Consider the following 19,932-nt stretch of genomic DNA (forward strand, 5'->3'; position numbering starts at 1 on the left):
CAGAGGCAAAGGAGATGCTTGGGCTGTGACTGCATGGTTACCCCTGTCTTAATCAACCTCTCAGTTCTTTGTCCCCTTTTCTCCATGAATGAGAGCACTATATGCCAGAGGTTCATACAAGCTTGACCTCCAACCTTTAGAATTTAGTCACTATTTCCATGCCATATAACACAGTTCATATTTCTTTTTCTAAGCTAAACCAAATACTTAATAACAGGCTTAATTTCTAGTACCAAGGGGTAACTGAAGAAGATAATATCCCACATCTTTTCTCAGAAGTTAGTTATAAAGGGCATATGGAGCTTGTGAGGCAATAGTCTGTGGTTTTTCTATTAATGCCACTGATCCCATTGGTCACAAAACCTGTTCTCAGTAAATAAAAAACAGACGTTATGGCTTGGTACAGAGATATTGTATTGCATTTTGTTTTTTTGACTTGGTGATTTGTAAAATGTTTTTCTGACATCTTAGTTTGTCAGTATTTCCATAAACTTCTCAACTAATTCTAACTTCTGTTTTACTTTCCAATCAGACCTTAAACAAAAATAGCAGTAACAAAATACATTGAAAAATATCAGTTACCTATAATAAAGTGTTATATTATTTTGAAAATACCTGTTTTATTAAAAAAAGAAAAAAATACCTGTTTTATCATTAGCTTAGCATTTGCTTGATTTTAATCAATGCATTACACAATTACTCTGATAAATTTCATTAAATAAGATTTATAAATTATTCAATTGCATATACACATACAACATTTATATGTATGTAAATGTAAGGTGCTGTGTGTGTGTGTATGTGTGTGTGTGTGTGTGTGTGTGTGTAGTTCCCACTCTAAATAATTATCCTATCCCCAGAGCAATTTTGAGATCTTTTGAATCCTGAGGAGGAAGTTTAAGTGGGCTGTTAATTTTAGCACACAGATTTCAATCCAAGGCCCTGATAGACTTCAAAATCTACCACCTTGGGTTAATTATGTTTTGGAATTCAATTAAACTAATTTACTTTACATAGTTCTTCATATTTAAGTTTTTATTTAAATTCCAGTTAACACAGTGTAATATTAGTTTCAGGTGTACATTATAGTGATTTAACACTTCCATACAACACCTGGACCTCATCACAAGTGCACTCCTTAATCCTCATCACCTATTTTACTCATCCCTGCACCCACCTCCCCTAGGGTAAACATCAACTTATTCTCTAGAGTTAAAAGTCTGTTTTGTGGTTTGCCTATTTCTTCCCTTTGTTTGGTCTCTTAAATTCCACTTATGAATGAAATCATATGATAATTGTCTTTCTCAGACTGACATTTCCTATAGCATAATCCTCTCTAGCTCCATCCATGTGATTGCAAATGGAAAGATCTAATTCTTTTTGGTGACTAACATTCTACTGTGTGTGTGTGTGTGTGTGTGTATGTATATATATTGTATACATATATATATATATAGTATATACCACATCTTCTATATGTTCATCAGTTGATGGGCACTTGACTGTTGCCATAATTTGGCTATTGTAGATAACACATCTATAAACACTGGAGTGCATGTATCCTTCTGAATTAGTACTTTTTGCTTTCTTTGGGTAAATACCTAGTAGTGTGAGTGCTAGATCAAAGGGCAGTTCTATTTTTAATTTTTTTGAGGAAACTCCATACTGTTTTTCAGAGTGGCTACATCATTTGCATTCCCACCAATGGGTGCAAGAGGGTTCCCCTTTATCCACATCCTTGCCAACACCTGTTGGTTCTTACGTTGTTGATTTTAGCCATTCTGACAGGTGTGAGGTGGTATCTTATTGCAGTTTGATTTGCATTTCCCTGATGATGAGTGATGTTGAGCATCTTTTCATGTGTCTGTTAGCCATCTGTATGTCTTCTTTAGGAAAATGTCTATTCATGTCTTCTATTTTTTAATAGGATTATTAGTTTTTTGTGTTGAGTTTTAGTAGTTCTTCATATGATTCAAAAAGAAATACTGGGACATTTTTGGCTAATTTAAAAGTGCAGAAAATTATAAGCAGGTAGGAAAAAAGTCCACCATAATTTTGCCACACAGAAAAATGCTGCTTTAATTTGGAATCTTAAAAAAGAAATTTATTATCCTAAATCTTTACTAATTTAACAAGGTTTCTTTCACTAGCCCATGCCCATTGTACTGCTGAACTACATTATGAATCTACTTGTGTCTCTCCATCACTGTTCAGCCCAGCTTCCAAATTGTCTGTCTGCTTCCTTCTTATCTCCCTTTAGTCTTTTTTTCTGAGATGTCAGAAAAACATTGTACTTTTCACATTGCCCCCTTGCTCAAATCATCTCAGTGGCATCATCTATTGCTCTTGGGCAAAATTAATGTCTCAAAAGAATACCCAGAGGCACTGTGGAATATAAGACCAATAATTTGAAGATTTCTGTCTGGCTTTGCAGCATTGTTCTGAGACACAAGTGAGAAAAAGGTATTTGAAGATGCCTAAAATCTATAGTAAACTCCAAGTGTGAGTACTTATTATTTAAATTTTTGAATGTAATGCCAAATGTCAAGTGTTTTGCTTCACATAGCAAAACAAAAAAAAAGTTAATTTTGTTTAATTTTAGAAAAATATACATTACTACCAGATTTATTTAAAAAAATATAGGCCTTTGAAAGGCAAGTAACAGAGAACACTTAATGTTAGAAAACAAGGTTCTAATACTACTGATATTCTTCATGGCCTTGGAATGAGATCTGGTTCTCACCTAACAGAAATGAAAAGATGGACCACACAAACACAGTTGTTGATTTTATATGAGTATTATTAGGACAATATCTTTCAACTATTCCTGTTAAAAAAAACAAATGAAGAAACAATGAAAGTACATCTGTTCTGATGTACAAATACATAAATTATTAGTGCACTAAGAATAACAAGTTCCCCATTTCAAGACTTACAACAAATACCTGCTTATTCTGTACTGTGAGAGCTCTCTAATTTTGCAAATTATTTTACCAGTGACTCCCACTTGTCTCAATTTGACATCAGGTTTCCAGAAAAGTTGAGATGCTGGGCAAGATAAATTGCATTTTGAGAAATAGAGATCTGGGACTCTGATGCCCTGGCCAGAGTGTAATGGAAATATTCCTGGGGATGAAAAACTAATATGCTATTTTTTTTTCATTCTAGATAGCTCAGTCATCGAAATGTGATATTTTGTCTCTAAAGAGAATTATTTTAATGTATTAATCTTTGATGACCCAAAGGAGAGTCACCATAAAAGAAAAACCTAGCAAAGCCATGAAATTTTGCCTTTGTATCAGCCAAAGCATCAATAGCAAACAGTAATTTTGGATAGTTTAAGAAAGTGTTTATGAAGGTTTAGGTGGGAATTTAGAGAAGACAAGAGTAGTGGAGCTTTTAACACCAATAGTCCATAAAATATGAGGGACAGAAGTAGCTACTGGGATCTAGGATAGAATTCTCTAAGGAAAGTTACTTTGAAAGAACACAGCTTGAACAGACCGTGCCCAAAGGGAACCTGGAGAATGAATATTTGGCCTCTTTCTCCTATGGAGCTTTAGAGGAGCTCCCTATTGGCTGACCCAATGGGAAACAAGGAGTAAGAAAGTTCATAGCTGTAATCTGTAGAACCCAGCCTTCTGGGAAGAATAGGGTATATTTGGAGGGGCAAATGGAAAATATTTAGCCCAGCCTCTCATTGCAGTTCATTGAGCATCTAGCACAAAGGCTGAGATGTAAATCCTCCTAAAAATGAATCAATATATGAAAGCATATGTGAATCTGTTAGTGGCCTAAACTAAAAGCAGTCATATTTTGATTTTTTTTTCCTGGTTGCTTTTGAGTTTTATGAAACGGATTAAATAAAACATTATTTCAATACTTTAATGAAAATTAGTAATTCTATTCTCTCCATCTAACTTTACACCTCACTTTGTATATCTCTAGGGACACTTAGTACCTTTTACTTTGTATGAAAACTATTGAACAGTATCAGCCATAAAACTGTAAGCTTTTTTCCTAAGTGGGGACACACATACCTGCACACAAACTTTGGGTACTCTGCAATGTCTAGCACAGGGCTATGAACATTCTTTTAGTAAAAGTTTGTTGAAAGGTTTGTATATGAGGACTATATCATATTAGATATTTTTTAATTTCCTGCATTTAATTTTCTACCATTCAATGTTCTGAAATTCACTGAGCATCTATTTTGTATCTAGCATTGTTTAAGCACATAGATTTTTAAGGATGAGTAAGCAAGGTCTCTGTCCTCCTACAGCTTACACTGGGATAGAAATATAAACTAGCAATCATGATATGACTCAGTGTGCTAGGGAGTGTTAAAAATGATATTTCTTACGGATGGGGGACAAGGGCATTGAAGATTAGAATAGGGAAGTTAATTCAAAGCCACAATATCCTACATCCAGACACAGTAAATTCTAGAGGAATGAAATCAGGCTATATTGGAAAGGGTTTTCTGAAAGCAGTGTGCATTTTCTTATATTCAACTTAAATATTTCCAATGTAATTACTTCCAATTAATATTTAAAAGGGGTTCTCGGGCAGCCCTGGTGGCACAGCGGTTTAGCGCCGCCTGCAGCCCGGGGTGTGATCCTGAAACCCAGGATCGAGTCCCGCATGGGGTTCCCTGCATGGGGCCTGCTTCTCCCTCTGCCTGTGTCTCTGCCTCTCTCTCTCTCTCTCTCTCTCGCTCTCTATGTCTCTATGAATAAATAAATAAAATCTTAAAATAATAATAAAAAAAAATAAAAGGGGTTCTGGACATTGAGCATGCCCAGTAACTGCAACCAGAATGAGGACAAACTGGCAAGCAAAGGAAGAAGTTAGAAGTTTGGCAACAGTTGATTGTGAATATGAAAAAAATTATTATTTCCTGTAGAGAAGGGAGATTTAGTCATACTTAAATTAAAAGGAAGAGGCCTGAAGTAAGCTCAGTTATTTAAAACTAGAGAGAAGAAAGCATGGACTCTAGAAAGTAATATATATTCTGATTTCTTTTCTGATTAAGTATGAGATAGTGGGAAGCGCATCATTTCTGCCTCTTATCTACAGGACTTCAAGTTTTTTAATCTACTTGTGACTCCATTTCTTTTTTTTTTTTTTTTGAAGATTTTATTTATTTATTCATGAGAGACACAGAGAGAGGCAGAGACACAGGGAGAGGGAGAAGCAGACTCCCCATAGGGAGCCTAATGTGGGACTAGATCCCAGGACCCCAGGACCATACCCTGAGCTGAAGGCAGATGCTCAACCACTGAGCCACCCAGGTGTCCTTACTTGTGACCCTATTTCTTAAATGTTACTGGCTTCAGAGAATTCTTGGAATGAACTATATAGTGGTAGACAACTTACTGGCTACATAATAGCATTATGGTGACCTTACCTGACATTTGCCATTTCTACTTTGGGAAAGGATTCAGCATACTCAGAACCATATCACATCACCATTCCTATTAAAGTTATTTGTGTACAGCTGGGCTGAAGAGCCTCATCCAGCTTTGAATGTTATCAGACCAACTATAACATCTGAAGAGCCAAGTGTCATACATTCTCATTTTTTCCCCTGCACTACTAAAACATACTAACATCTCCTCTTGGAAGGCAGCACTACCTAGTTGAATTCCACTGTCTCTGGGATAAAACAGTTGCATAAATCTTTTAGATGGGATTCCAGATCTCTGGCTACCTCTGAAAGGCTTATCAGCTAAAATGAGAAAGAAACCATCTCTGACTGTGCTTTCCAAGCAGTATTAAATTGAAGATGGCCAAGTGGATTTTAATGTTACTTCCCCATGTAAGCTGAGGCTATCCCTTGGTGTTTTCACCTACAGGTGACATCCAGTAAGTCATTTCTTTTTCTTTCTTTTTTTTTTTTTTTGTTAAAGATTTTATTTATTCATGAGAGACAGAAAGAGAGAGAGAGAGAGAGAGAGGCAGGCAGAGGGAGGGGCAGGCTCCATGCAGGGAGCCCGACATGGGACTCCATCCCAGGTCCCCAGGATCAGGCCCTGGGCCAAAGGTGGAACTAAACTGCTAAGCCACCCAGGCTGCCCCCAGTAAGTCATTTCTTTATTCTGAAACCACTTATTTTGTGAAGTAAATATTATTAATGTTAAGTTCTACATTTCTGATAAGATCCTTTCTAATGAGCCATTTCAGAAGAGTTTCTTTTCTACTTATGGACATAACTTCCATAGTCTGTAAAACCTAATTAGAGATAATTAATGCCTTATACATAATGTATATATTGAAGCATATTCACAGATTCCAAATGTGAATCAGTAGCGATCTTATTTCCATTTCAGATTTAAATACATTATACTCTACTTTTGCAGGAAGCAGGTCATTAAAATGATCAAAAGGATCTGATTTTTTAAATAAGCAGGGTGTCAAACATGTTGCTTATAAAATGTTAATAGGACAGATCCTAGAATAAAATATTTTATATTTCATATATTTTAATTCACATAGTCATTAGATTTAATTTTTTCTTTATGAGCCAGTTGTAACTTAGACATAAATATCCTTTTGTCTGTAAAGTTTTTGAGATTCAGGTTTCTCAAGCTCTTATAAAAGCTTAGATAAGGAAATAGAATATGACACAGAGTAGCTCAGCAATTAATCATGCTGTGCCTCATTCCAAATTGTATTATCCATTGAAAAAAATTCTACTTAATATGTTAAACTTTTATACATTTTTCACTGTCTGGTACTGCATGAAATATTCAAAGAGCCCTTGATATAATGAAATAGTTCTTAGAAAAGTTTTTCTTACTACTGTAATCAAGATGCAAGGAGAGAATTTTGTACCAGCTTCTAAAACTGTAAGTAATATATCCCTGAAAAACATCAGCAGCAAAAATAGAATTTTTTAAGCTAACTACCCAATCTAAACCACTGTATCAACTGTAAGAGGAAGAATAGGTACTAACTGTTACAAATATTAAAATAGTTTCTAATATTATTACACAAACCTATTACAATATTTCTGTATATGTTAATGGTACAGAGAAATCTAAGGCATTTTCAACTATATATATTGATCAAAAATTGGTAGTGATGTGAATTTTGTTTTAAAAGCAAAATATTTTTTTACTAATAAAAATAAACCATGGGTGTTCTTGACATTTTTATTTTTTATTTAAAAAATTTTTTAAAGATTTTATTTATTCCTGAGAGACCACAGAGAGAGAGAGAGAGAGAGAGGCAGAGACAGAGGCAGAGGGAGAAGCAGGCTCCATGCAGGGACCCCGACATGGGACTGGATGCCAGGACTCCAGGATCAGGCCCTGGGCTGAAGGCAGGCACTAAACCGCTGAGCCACTTGGGCGTCCCAACATAGTGGGATTTTTAAATTAAGCACAGGTAGATATTTTGCTGGACAGTTTTTATATCCAGAATACCATCCTCTTTCTACCACCTCATGACTCAGTTTACTCACTGGCCTTTCTGCCTTTTCTGTCTTCTCATGTTAAAATTTTTCCCTCTTATTTTTTAAAAGATTTCATTTATTTGACAGAGACAGAAAGAGAGAGAGAGAGAGAGAGCCCACAAACTGAGGGTACAGCAGGCAGAGGGGGAAGGAGAAGCAGGCTCCCTGCTGAGCAGAGAGCCTAATGTGAGGCTCAATCCTAGGATCCTGGGATCATTACCCGAGTCAAAGGCAAACACTTAACCACTGGGTCACCCAGGTGCCCCTTCTTCCCCCTTCTGACGTGACCTACATTACAATATTTCTCACTTTTCAGCCTCAATATTACTGCCATTGTGAGACAGATGAATTTTTGTTGTAGAAAGCTTTTCTGTGCACCATATTTAGCAACTTCCCTGGCCTCCACTCACTAGATACCAGTAAGACAACCAAAACTCTCCAGGTATTGTCAAATGTCCTTAGGGAGCCAAACTACCCCCGCTAGAAAATTGCCATGTTAGAGCAACTGGTATATATAACATCATGCTCAGTTTTGAATATATGCTTCAATGCACGAAACTTCATTCAGAGGTGTTATTCAGGAAATATTTATAAAGTGAATACAGAATAAGCTGGTGCTTCACTACTGTCGTTCATTGCTAGAATAATAAACATGCTATTCTTATAAAATGAACTATCAGTTTCACTTGAGGACTTAATAGTTCTATATCCATTTTGGATCGGCTTATTTTCCAATCTTTGGAATAGAAAGAGAAGACAGTGTTTTTCCAAATTGATAGTTCTCATTTGAACTCTGTGGTTCATAAATTTCTAATGACTCAATCTCTAGCAGTTTTTTCTTCTTTTTTATTACTAGAGAAAGATGACATCTAAATTTATTCCAAGAAAAGGAGAAGGAAGTGAAGGTGAAAATGGGAGAGAAAGGATAAAAGGAAAAAAGAGATAGGAAGGAAAGAAGTAAGCAAGACACAGTAGATTATACTATACTTATAAAATCTATTTAAGACAAAATTGAATTAAGGGATGCCTGGGTGGCTCAGCAGTTGAACATCCGTCTTCAGCTCAGGGCATGATCCTGGGATCCGGGATCAAGTCTCACCATGGGCTCCCTGAGGGGAGCCTACTTCTCCCTTTGTCTATGTCTCAGCCTCTCTCTGTGTCTCTCAGGAATAAATAAATAAATCTTTTCTAAAAAAGATAAAGTTGAATTAAGATATACAATTTTGTTTTTGATTTTGATGTAATTTTTTTAAAAAACCCTTTTATTCCTGTAACAGTTTTTAAGCACATAAAAAGTGAAATGTTGGTCAGATATCATAAAGAGAACATCTGGGTAACCACCACCAGGTCAAGATACAGCCAACTGCCAGCCCCTCAGAAGTCCTTAGTTCCTACTCCCCAGAGAGAGCTGCTCTCTTTACTTCACAGAAATCCTTTCCTTGCTGTGTGGTGGTGTTTTACTGTGTATCCCTAAACATTGCAGTTTAGCTTTTGGAATTTTTACAAATTTAATCATTCAATATATATTCTGTAGTATCTGGTTGCTTTTATTGAACATTTTGTTTGTTCTGATTCATCCATGTTGTGTGTAACTGCAGCTGTGTAGGTTTATAGGTAAATAAGATTTCATTATATGAATATGCCACAATTTATTTTACTGTTCAGCTGTTAATGGACATTTTTTCTTCCTGTGATTTTTGTTATATGTGTCTTCTGGTACACATGAACACACGTTTCTTTTGGATTGCACCTAGGAGTTGAATTGCTAGGTCATGGGGAAGGCAAATCTTCTACTTTAGTAAATACCAACTGTTTTCCCAATTATGCTCACACCAAGATTGATAACATACATAGATTTGTGTGCTGTGACATCTATGCTAGAAGATGGGCTGTGTGCATATGAGTATGTATACACACATACATGTATACCTATAAAAGTAAACCAAAGGTTTCATACACTCAATTTCTGGGAATAGAACTGCAACTCTATATGATGTATTCGAATTACATTCATATTTTAAAGTCTGGAACATCTTGAGGGATGATGGATTCAAGTAAGTAATGTTTTGAATATTTCTGTATCTCTTGACAACCCCTCATGAGCTCAACTCTTTTTTTCCTTTCTCGAATTATCCCAAGATGTAACCTGGGTTAGCATAGCACATTGAAAGGAATATTTGTAGCATTTACTTGGGAACTCTCAGAGACCACAGGGTTAAAGACAGGTGAAGGACCTACCTAGTACATACCTTGGTATTAAGGCAAAGCACCTACCTTTGATGTAGTTAGAAAAGTTCAAATATCCATGAAGAAACGCAGACAAGTCTGGAGCATTTGTATCACAGGAACAAAAAAAATCTGTATGCTTTCTTTTCTGAGGATTCCTCATGAATGAAGACAGTATTCTCATATTCATTTTTATTATTTCTGCGGCACAATTTATTATGTTCTAGAGTTTGAGCTTGCATTTTGCTCTTTGTGACTCATACTGACATTTTCAATAATCTTTCAGAAATGCTGGATCTTAAATGCATATAATTACCAAAATATGATAAATCACATAGCAACTTGAAAGACAGGCTGCTTACCAGTAATATCCTAAAAGCATATGAGGTGGGAACTTTGCCACATGGAACAGATCAGAGTTTCCAATAAAATGCTTGTCTTTTGGTCCATTTCAAAGTAAAAGTTATAATTTCTTTCATGTAAAATGAGATTTCCCTTCTGGAAATACCAAAGCAGGAGATTTTATATTTAAAGTCAAGATTTGGGGAATTATCATCATACTTTGGAAATTACCAAGAGCAGCAAACACTACATCCATCTACTGAATTGAAGAGAGACCACCGACTGTGGACATTCAACACTAGGTTTTTGAAGTTAGAATCACCAAGAGTCAACCACTCTATACAGCTTGAGTATTAAGCATATCTTAGTGTTATTGAAGTTATTTATAAAATTGTAATTCATGAGGGCTAAACATTTTGATAATTTTCTATTGCTCATAATCAATTCTTATTGATGACTTAATTTGTTGTAAAAATTATTAGCAATATTTTTAATAATCTTACATCAAATTTTAGTTGTGTGAAGCTTACTCTATTCTCACATCCAATGTGTTACTTACTCTGTGAGGTCTGAGTGTCTATGAATTTCTTTATCAAGGCATCAGTAGTTTGGGTATAAAGACCAAGAGCATATCTCAGAGACTGAAGATCTGGGCTTTTCTCCAAGAAATTCTTTTTCAGGCCATTTCCTCCAGCATGAAAGTATTGCTAAAAAGAAAATAATAATAATAATAATAATAATAATAATAATAATAATAATAATAATAATAATGTAAGCAGAAGGATTCATAAAGAAGTACTGAAGGAAGTATTTTATTGCTGTAATAGTGATGCTTAAATGGGATAATACAATATGATCAATGTGAAATAGTGACAAAGGGATAGTCCTACAGTTTCCTATTACTAAGTCATAAACCTATAATTCAGGTCCCTCCACTATCTCTGAATTGATGCTTTACATCACAGACCCCAGCTCCTTAAAGCTTAAGTTTTTTCCTCTCATAAGCATATGGGATCACGAAGATGCAGGGGTCAGAAGGCTTACAGAATGACAGGTTTAGGTAACAATTGTCAACAATTGGTTATTGGCTTGTTTCCAGAACATTAAAAAAAATTATATATATATATATATCCAGGGCTGTCAAAATTTCACAAGGAAGGTAGCACCTGGTCACGTATTGTCCAGACACTAGGCCAGGTGCCCACTGCTCCATGTTCCCCACTTTAAACACACAATAGTGCAGATATAGCCCAAACCAAGGATGCAGAGTGGTCTTGGTGCAACATCCCATGAACCCTGTGTCTGATAAATGCAATGAAACATAGGTATTCTTTTGATATTATTACCCAATAAACTCAAAATATTACAATATTTATAGCTAAGCTACTAAGGAAGATACATGCTCTTTAGTAATAAATACAGTCATTGAGGGCTGTTAGCATTTTTCATGCTGTATTATGTACAGACATCACTTGGAAGGCAAAATATATACAAATAGGTAACAGAACAAAAGATACTTTTTCCCAATTATTTATAGATGATCATATATTTACAGTGTACTTTTAAGGTTAGACAAATGGTTCTCCCTCTCTCCTGGTACTGACAGTACTAAACTCACTGCAACCTATGATCTAGGATTCTCACAGAATAACATATTTTGAGAAAGCTCAACAAATGATTCTGATGCACTCTCCTGACTGGCTATGTGTCATCTCTTTATCACACTCATTAAAAGTTTTGAGGTAAAACAATTCAATGAATTGAAAACTCATAAATATTTCAGTTTTCTCCCTAATTCAAGGGGAGATGCAGAAAAATATTCTAAGCATTTCTAGGTAGCTGATGCACTTTCAGAGTGTGAAGTAGAGAAGATTCAGGGCATAAGCCAGAGAAAGTAGGCAATGGGGATAGAATCTGAAGAAACACCCTTAAAAGTGCCTTAACTGATTCCAGCTAGGTACATTTTGAACACATGCTGTGCCGAAAGCAATCTGTGTTTATGATAAGGAGGCATAGAAAAATGGCAAAAGCCTGTTCCTTTTTAAGAGATGATGAGATATAATACTTAAAATGGTCCCTATACCTTGATCTTCCAAAAAAATGTTAAAATACTTTCACATGCAGAAAGTAGTTATTTACAATGGTGAATCCAGAATTGTTTCAGGTGCCTTGATGGATCCAAAAATGTGATGGCTCCTGACTTCAGGAAACAAGATATTTAAGGTGAAACATATGAAACATATGAAATGGATGTACTGAGAGAGAAAAGTTCACCCCTAAGAGGGATGGAAGAGGGCTCCCTAGAGGTCTGTTTATGTAATGAACCAAGGAGCCATAAGATGAAATAACTCACCCTCATTGTATAGTGTAGCAGGGGGGTAAACTGAATCAGAAATAGGCACGATCCCTGGGCATGTGTGGGAACACATTTTGCTTCTCAAAATTTTCAGACAAGCCTCATTCTTGTCAAACCTGAACAAAAGTGCTAGAAGATTATGATAAAAAGAAATACAAGAAAAACGTTTTGCTATCTTTCAGGACTATGGAGAGTTGTTAGGAAAAAACTGCAACAGATTTTGAAAGGGACAAAAAACATGAGTGGGTGTTATGTCTAGTGTGTCTGCCTGGGTTATCTTTGTTTTTAATTGTCTTTAAGCTATTTTAAAACTATAAATGATAGAAAGTGGATAATCATGTAAATGACTCTTGTCCACAGAAATGCAAACTATTTTTGGTGGGATGCAACTCATTATCTTTTTGTGGGTAGATTCTTGTTGCTTCTATTTGTAAGTTGATTTCAGCTTTCCTATTGCTTATCCTTCTCTGTGGTTCTTGGAGTTCTAGCTAGTTGTAATACCTTCGCGGTATCCTCATTAATTGATGAGTTAAATAACATTTTTGACAAGTTTTATAACTGCGTGAATGTCACAATTCGACTCTGTTTTAAAACTGTTCTTTAATGGTGCATATAAAGCACCATGGTGACCACATCCACGTGGATGGGCACAGATTTTACTGGGCAGTTTGTGAGGATAGAACTATGGGCTTACACTAACAGCATCAGTGGTGGGGTCCGCCTTCCTGCCTGTTAACTCTGCCCCTGTCCCTTAACAAATATTTATTAAATCTGCATTGTAAACCAGACCTTGTGCTGAATGCCAAAGACATGAAGCCAAAGAGGTGCAGAGGTTGTTCTCAAAGAATTATAATCTAGTAGGAAATGTAACCAAAATGTCAATGAATGATTCCATTAATGTTGCAGGTATAAGAAAAACAGTTTGAAAATACAGATAATGGGGTGGCAAACATTTCTAGTGGGAAAGGAGTCAGTAAAGGCTTCCAACAAGGTGTCATCTGTGGCGTTTATCCGTTTTTTAGCACTGCCATTTTTAAATTCATCAGCCGCTAGATCATCTGTGGTACAGAGAAAGAGGACAGCCCCACTTATGTAACCACGGGAAACTGTGGGAGTCTCAACTCAAGAAGAATTGAAGTCGTAGTTCTCATAATACAGTGCCTTGGTATAGTTTAAAATACACGGTTTGCTACGTAACTCTGTTCTCATCACTAAACTTATGGGGTCTGGGAACTAGAAATTGCCTCTAGGCAGTAGAGGGTCTGGAGAAGTTGAGATGACTTTGTACCTCTAAAGATTCACAAGGTTCATTAACATGTGAAAGGCACTGGGACCCACTGTGGAAAAGAAGTCTGCTTCACCTTTCATTAACATACTTTTTAAAAAAATTATTTGGCTTAAAAGATAAAATTATTTGGCTTCAGGACACCTATCACATACGACATCTATTATACTCAGGGGACTGAAGTGTTCCATGAGATATGATTTAGGAAACCCTAGGAGGGAATAAGGTGACTGGACTTCATTAAGAATGGAGATATTTCTAAGGCTCTAGAAGGCTTCATGGAAGAACAGAATTAGAATCAGGCTCTGAAGGCCTAGATGGTGTATTTATTCTTGAACCCTCATAATTGTATAGAAGGACATGTTTTTACTCTCAAGAGTATTATTTTGTAGGCCTCTGGGACATGGAGAACTAACATGAGGTGAAAACATAAACAATGAATGAGTTTGTTCCTGGGAAAAGCCTAAAGGCCCCCTAGAGTTTTTGTTTATGATACTGAACTGACTTGACTTTCTTCTCCTTTGTAGCCATCGGTTATTATAAGTCATTCTTCTAAAGGCTCTAGCAGGATCAGAAGTGAACAGAAGATGTGTAAGGAAATGATGCTTTTTGTCTTTTGAGTGCATTGTATAATAGGAGACATTGCAAGACAAACCCTGAACAGAAGTTAGCAATTTTCAGAGAGAAAATAAGTTGCAAGATCCTAAGAAGGAACTAGCTTCCATTAACTAAGCACAGATAAATAACACAGGCCTATAACAGAGCAGAGGAAACTTCTATGTATGCAAATGCAAACTTGATGAAAATGTTATTTAATGGAACCCTTTTCACACAGTGTTCAGAACCTGGGTGACCACTCTTGGAACATGGGTCTATTTATTTCACTGGCACAGATAATAAGAAAGGGGGCTGCAATTACTGCATAGATCTTGGCATTTGGAGATTTCACATTCAGTTTTGACTCTACAAGAGACCCTGAAGAAGCACAAGAGTAGAATTTGTATTTTGCTGAGGCTTAGGTTTGATAGATATAAATAGGAAGCTAGTGTGTAGGAGAGAATGTCTTAGCTATTAAACAAACCCCACTATCCACAGTTCAGTATAGCCTAGTTGATTTCTCTTGATTATAGTAAGCATTCAGTCAGGGGGATTATACGCTAGAGAAGAATTTGTATATATGGGATTTTAAAGCCTTCTAGATTCCTTCATCCATATAAAAAGTGTTTTCCCCATTGGTTCTAAACAACAACAACAAATTGAGACTGAGTTTCATGTTGTTCTGCTGCTGATAGCAGAGAAGCTCCAGTTTAATTTATTCTGATGTTTACTTAGATTAATACAAACTAGCAGAAAGCAATTAGCAAAATAAGTTAGGATCAGCCATTTTCTTTCAAGAAAGGGATTTTTATGAGAACTGCAGACAAATTGGCGGTTCACAGCCGTGAAGGATAAGGAGGTGAACTGGATGTCATTCTCTCTACCTTGAGCCCTGTCCAGGCTGATATGTTCACCATGTCTTGGACAAAGGCAGAAAGCATGTTTTTAAAATGTAGAGTTGAGCCAAAGCTTGATGTTATTACTTTGAATGCCAGAATGTGGCTTCAGAAAAGGTCTTGGCAGCCTGAAATCAAGGTCCACATTTACAGGATGGATGACAAAAAAAAAAAAAAAAAAGGAAAAGACCTATATTTATGATAAAAAGTTTACTGCAAAGTACAGAATGGGTTACTGGCTTAATATCAGTAAAAAATTTAAAATCCATAAAGCTTCATTTTATTCTCAGATTTAACATGATTTAATAACATGCCTGGGCAGCTACCAAAGATAATGAATTCTGATCATGTATCAATATACGTAGACAGATCAAGATGAAGGGTGTGATAGAGCAACAACATTCTCTGACAATTAGAACATAGGTGAAATATTATGGTCATTACAAATTTAATCCTAGGCTTCGTCGTTTATAAGTAATATGAAAAAGTAAAGGGCATCCAAAGGTAGAGGGCTAGGATTTTGTAAGGTCTAGAAGGCATGTCATTCAATAAAAGGCCATCGATAAATTGGGGAGGCATGATAGGTTTCTTCAATGTATGAAACGCTATCATGTGGAAAAGGAAGTAGAATTATATTTTCAAAGGACAGAAGGACCAATGCAGAACTAAAAGTACCAGGGAAACAGATACTAGTTTGATATAAGAGAGACAACTTTTCCAATAATAAGTACATCTTAAAAATTGAAGCTGCTACTTGTGAGATAGTAAGGTCCCATAACTGGCCATCATTAAGTAGACTATAGGCCAACAACATTGTAGATGATGTCCTTCTATATGAGCAGGAAAAGGGAGTGGTTGGCTTATGTTTCGAATTATGATATTTTGGAATCTTTTGCCCCCCTTCAACTCTCTCCTTTTTACTTTATTCATTCTCTTTCCTCTATGCAATGTGATCTGTGCATAGATTACGAAACTTCAGAGGGTATCGATCCATTCATTTGCAGAACAGGAGCAGAAACATCCACCCTGCCTGACTCTGGTGTTGTAATCATGAGATGAATTACTCAATCTGGAAGAGCTTTGTGAACTGTGGCATTCTCCTTGTGAGAAGATATGCTTAATTGGCAGAATAACCGCCCAGACTTGAGCCCTGCTTTGTTTCCTAAGTACAGTCCTTGTCTCCAGCAATTTACTACCTATTTATTTCTATGCTCCTGCCACCATATCTAACTTCATCGTGGCAGTGAAAAACAGCCCTCCTGCTTGGGTTGCTGTTTTTCTCAGTGAAACCATGCTTTTCCAACCTCTCGGTTGAAAACTCAGGGTCCCCTCACCCGTGCCCCACTTTGGGTTGCTAATTCCAGTGAGGCTCCCCTTCTTGTGTCATTAATATCCAGCTTTCCTTCTATTCCTAAAGCTACCATCCTAATGATAGCCCTCATCATACTATGCATTGAACTACTGTAACTGATCTCTGTGACTAAATCTTGAACTATTCCATACATTTTGCACATTTCTATAAGATTTCCATGGCTAACATGGCAGTTTTAGTATGCCACATATTTACAAAATCATCAATGGTTCTTCTTTTATAGAATACACTGAGGTTGCAAAAGGATCTCCATATTTTCAATTCAAACACTTTCTGAAGCTTCATTTTACATGGCTTCATTGTCCAAACCTCCAGTTAAACCCAGACCATCAGGGAATAGTTTCATCACTGACTCCCAGCCCTCTGGTCTTGTGCCTTTCCATGAAGTTCTTTTCCCTTGATTATGTTCAAGTCCTGAATCTTCCTTCAAGAAAAACTATTGTCTTTCCTATCCATCCTGTGAATTCCCATCTGTCCTTCAAGAACATTCTTCTAGCTTTTCCTGATTCCTCAAACTCACACTGATTGTTCCCTCTTCTGAATCCTTACCACTTTTTATTTGTGTCCCTTAATTGGCATCTGTAGCCCGTTACATATCTTACACTGTTTTTTTTTTGTAAATTAACATATATAATTATTTAATTTTTAATGTGTCTTTTTCATATTTTAATCTGCACTAGAAACTCCTTGGAAAAACAAAAACAAAACAGCACTGCTTCCCAGAGGAGAGTCTCAAGGAGCAGTCAAGAATCCTATGGAATTTGTGTCCTTATAGAGAAAGAATGCTGAGCACAGAAAACCAGAAGGCCAGAGGGCAAAGCCATAAGGACTTTGACTATTGCTTGGAGCAGAGTCAGATTTAATCATTAGCTTCACTGAGAGAGAATCAAGAGATTAGGGAAGGAGTTGGGGGAAAACCTGACTGCAGTAGAATATGTGGGATCGTGGGTTTAAGAGTAGAAAGAAACTCATTCAAAAATAAACTAGTTTTCAGGTGATTTGATAATTACATTTATCAAGAGCTTTCTGTATGACAGGAGCTGTTTTAATTGTTTTACATTTAATTTTCAGACGTTAATTCCTTAAACCCCATTATTCCCATAGGAGTGGAGAGTGATTTACACATTCTAGTTTCTTTCTCTCTTAATCACTTACTATCCTGATACTGTAATCATTGCCAGTGGTATAATTCCCCATGTGGTTCCAAATATTTTGTTTACATCTGAATTTAAATATATATTCTGATATTTGCAGAGGCTTACACCCTAATATAGTGATACACCAGATTTAGTAACGTAAGGGTGGATGGTGAGGGAAGCTATTATTATATCTGAATGGAGGCTGAAAGACCTATGTATAAGTATCATTTTCTTTATCTTGAAGAACAACCAGAGATTTTGTTCCGTTTATTATATTCTTCATAAAACTACAAAAATTAAAGCACTTGTTGTTGTGATTTGTGAGAAAAAAAATAGTACTTCCAAATTAAAAATCAGGATAAATATTGTCTGCATGCTTAGCAAGCCATTCTTTTTATAATCCCAGTAAAAATTCTAAATTCCTCTAATTCTTTAAATTTGTCATATATTTGAAGAACTTTTGCAATCTATTTTTACTGACTGATGGGAACATGCTAATGTTTCTTTACAAGTTTGCAGGAAGAATTTTCTTCTTGGTTTCATGTACTATTTTGGTAGCAATTTCCCATCATCACATTTTTTTCCTTCCAATATCTTTATCATATTTTTGGAAAATCCATGCAGACAATTCACTTTGCAAACTTAGATATAATTTGCCTTTAACAACTAAGGTTTACTACTTTTTTTTTAAAGGAATTATTTGATAAAATTTTTATAAATTATTTTCTACCCCAACTGAAGTCCTCTTTTTACATATATCAGATAAAGATATGCTATTCTCTCTCCCTTTGACCTCAGTGTAAGTAAGTGTCAGCATTTTGGCTCCAACACAATGTTTCTCTTTTGTTCCTTACAATACTCAACCAGTCATGATCTGTTCCTCCTGCAGTACACTACTTGAAGTTTTCAGACTGACCCACCCCTTCTCACATTTCACTCAGGCTTTTCTCTATGGCCTTAAAATGACTTTCTCCCATGCTTTCCCCCATGTCAGCCTTTAAACCCCAAAACTCTCCTCTCCAGGAAGCTTTCCCCTAGACACAGAGAATATATCACCCTCTCTGCACTCCCCAGCACTTTGTCCACACCTCTTATTTTATCAGTTGTAGAGGTCTAAGTTCAAACTTCTAGAGCAAGATTGCTCTTCTTTTCAGCCACCTCTTCATTGCTCACTCTATTTTCTACATATAAGTAAGCTCTCAAGTAATTATTTTCAAAATGCAATATTCCAAACTAGGTAAGTTATTTTGCTCTTCTCATAAGCAGCTGAATTTTAAATAATGCAAAAACTATACTTATAATAATAATAAAAAAAAGATGCTAAGAAGCAGCCACCAAAATTGCCTCATGAATAATGTATAGCAGGATAGGGTAGGACCTGAGTCAGGGTAAGAGCCTTAGAGGCATAACATCACATATCTTGCTATTTTTCTGGAATCCAAATGATCAGAAATGGTGTTGTTTAGGATTAAATAAGCAATAAGTAAATTCCAAACCTATATTTGAATAGATATACATACATAGTCCAAATTATCTCCTTTATACAAAGCAATTCAGATTTCTAGAAGGCCCCTAATTCACATGGTTATTGTTTTTAGGGATATATTGTCCCTACACGATGTCAGACATTTGCAACACACATTGTAGAATATCATGTTTGGGTCCAAACAACAAGTATTCCAGGGCAATGTGGAAGGCTGGGCGAAAATAGTATCAGCAAGCTTTTTTCCTAGGTTTTTCAATTTTCAAGCTTCATCAGAAAATAACCTGAGGACTACTCAAGACTTAAGAATTTCCTTAAGTTGTGATTCATGCTCAGGTCAAGAGTACCTGTTGTTGGAGAAAGGTCTCCTGTTTTTCTCTGAAAGAAACTCATATTTCAGGGAACCCATAGCAGTCCAAGTTCTTCCTGGGACATGGGTCTGAGACTCAAAAGCTGAACAAGAACTAGGGTTTCCCTACTGGCCTATTAACTGACACATACTGATTAAATTTTTGGCTATCTGCCTCAAAGTTGTCACTGTTATATTTTCATTTTCAAATACTATTGATATGGTTGCTTGTTGGCAGATAAATGAATGAAATGTGTCAAAACCCACTCATGCTAGTTGTAGCAGATCACTATAATTTCTAACACTTGTGCCATAGTCTACCCTTTTAACTTACACTTGAAACCACATGGGACTGGTATGACAAAATAGTCCAGTCCAATTAAAATTTTAGTATTTAAGAGAGTTACTATTTTCATCAATACTTGTGT

General features: G+C 36.0%; 1 protein-coding gene across 1 annotated transcript in view; it reads right to left on the bottom strand.

Annotated features, from left to right (window-relative positions):
- UNC13C (unc-13 homolog C) overlaps positions 1 to 19,932 on the bottom strand; it is a 586,599-nt gene that overhangs the window by 48,252 nt on the left and 518,415 nt on the right. Inside the window, exon 33 of the mRNA XM_041745721.1 lies at positions 10,587 to 10,734. Coding sequence (XP_041601655.1) covers positions 10,587 to 10,734 — 148 coding nt within the window. The remainder of the gene's footprint in view (positions 1 to 10,586; positions 10,735 to 19,932) is intronic.

This window comes from Vulpes lagopus, chromosome 2 (genome assembly GCF_018345385.1).
Source record: "Vulpes lagopus strain Blue_001 chromosome 2, ASM1834538v1, whole genome shotgun sequence".
NCBI lineage: Eukaryota > Metazoa > Chordata > Mammalia > Carnivora > Canidae > Vulpes > Vulpes lagopus.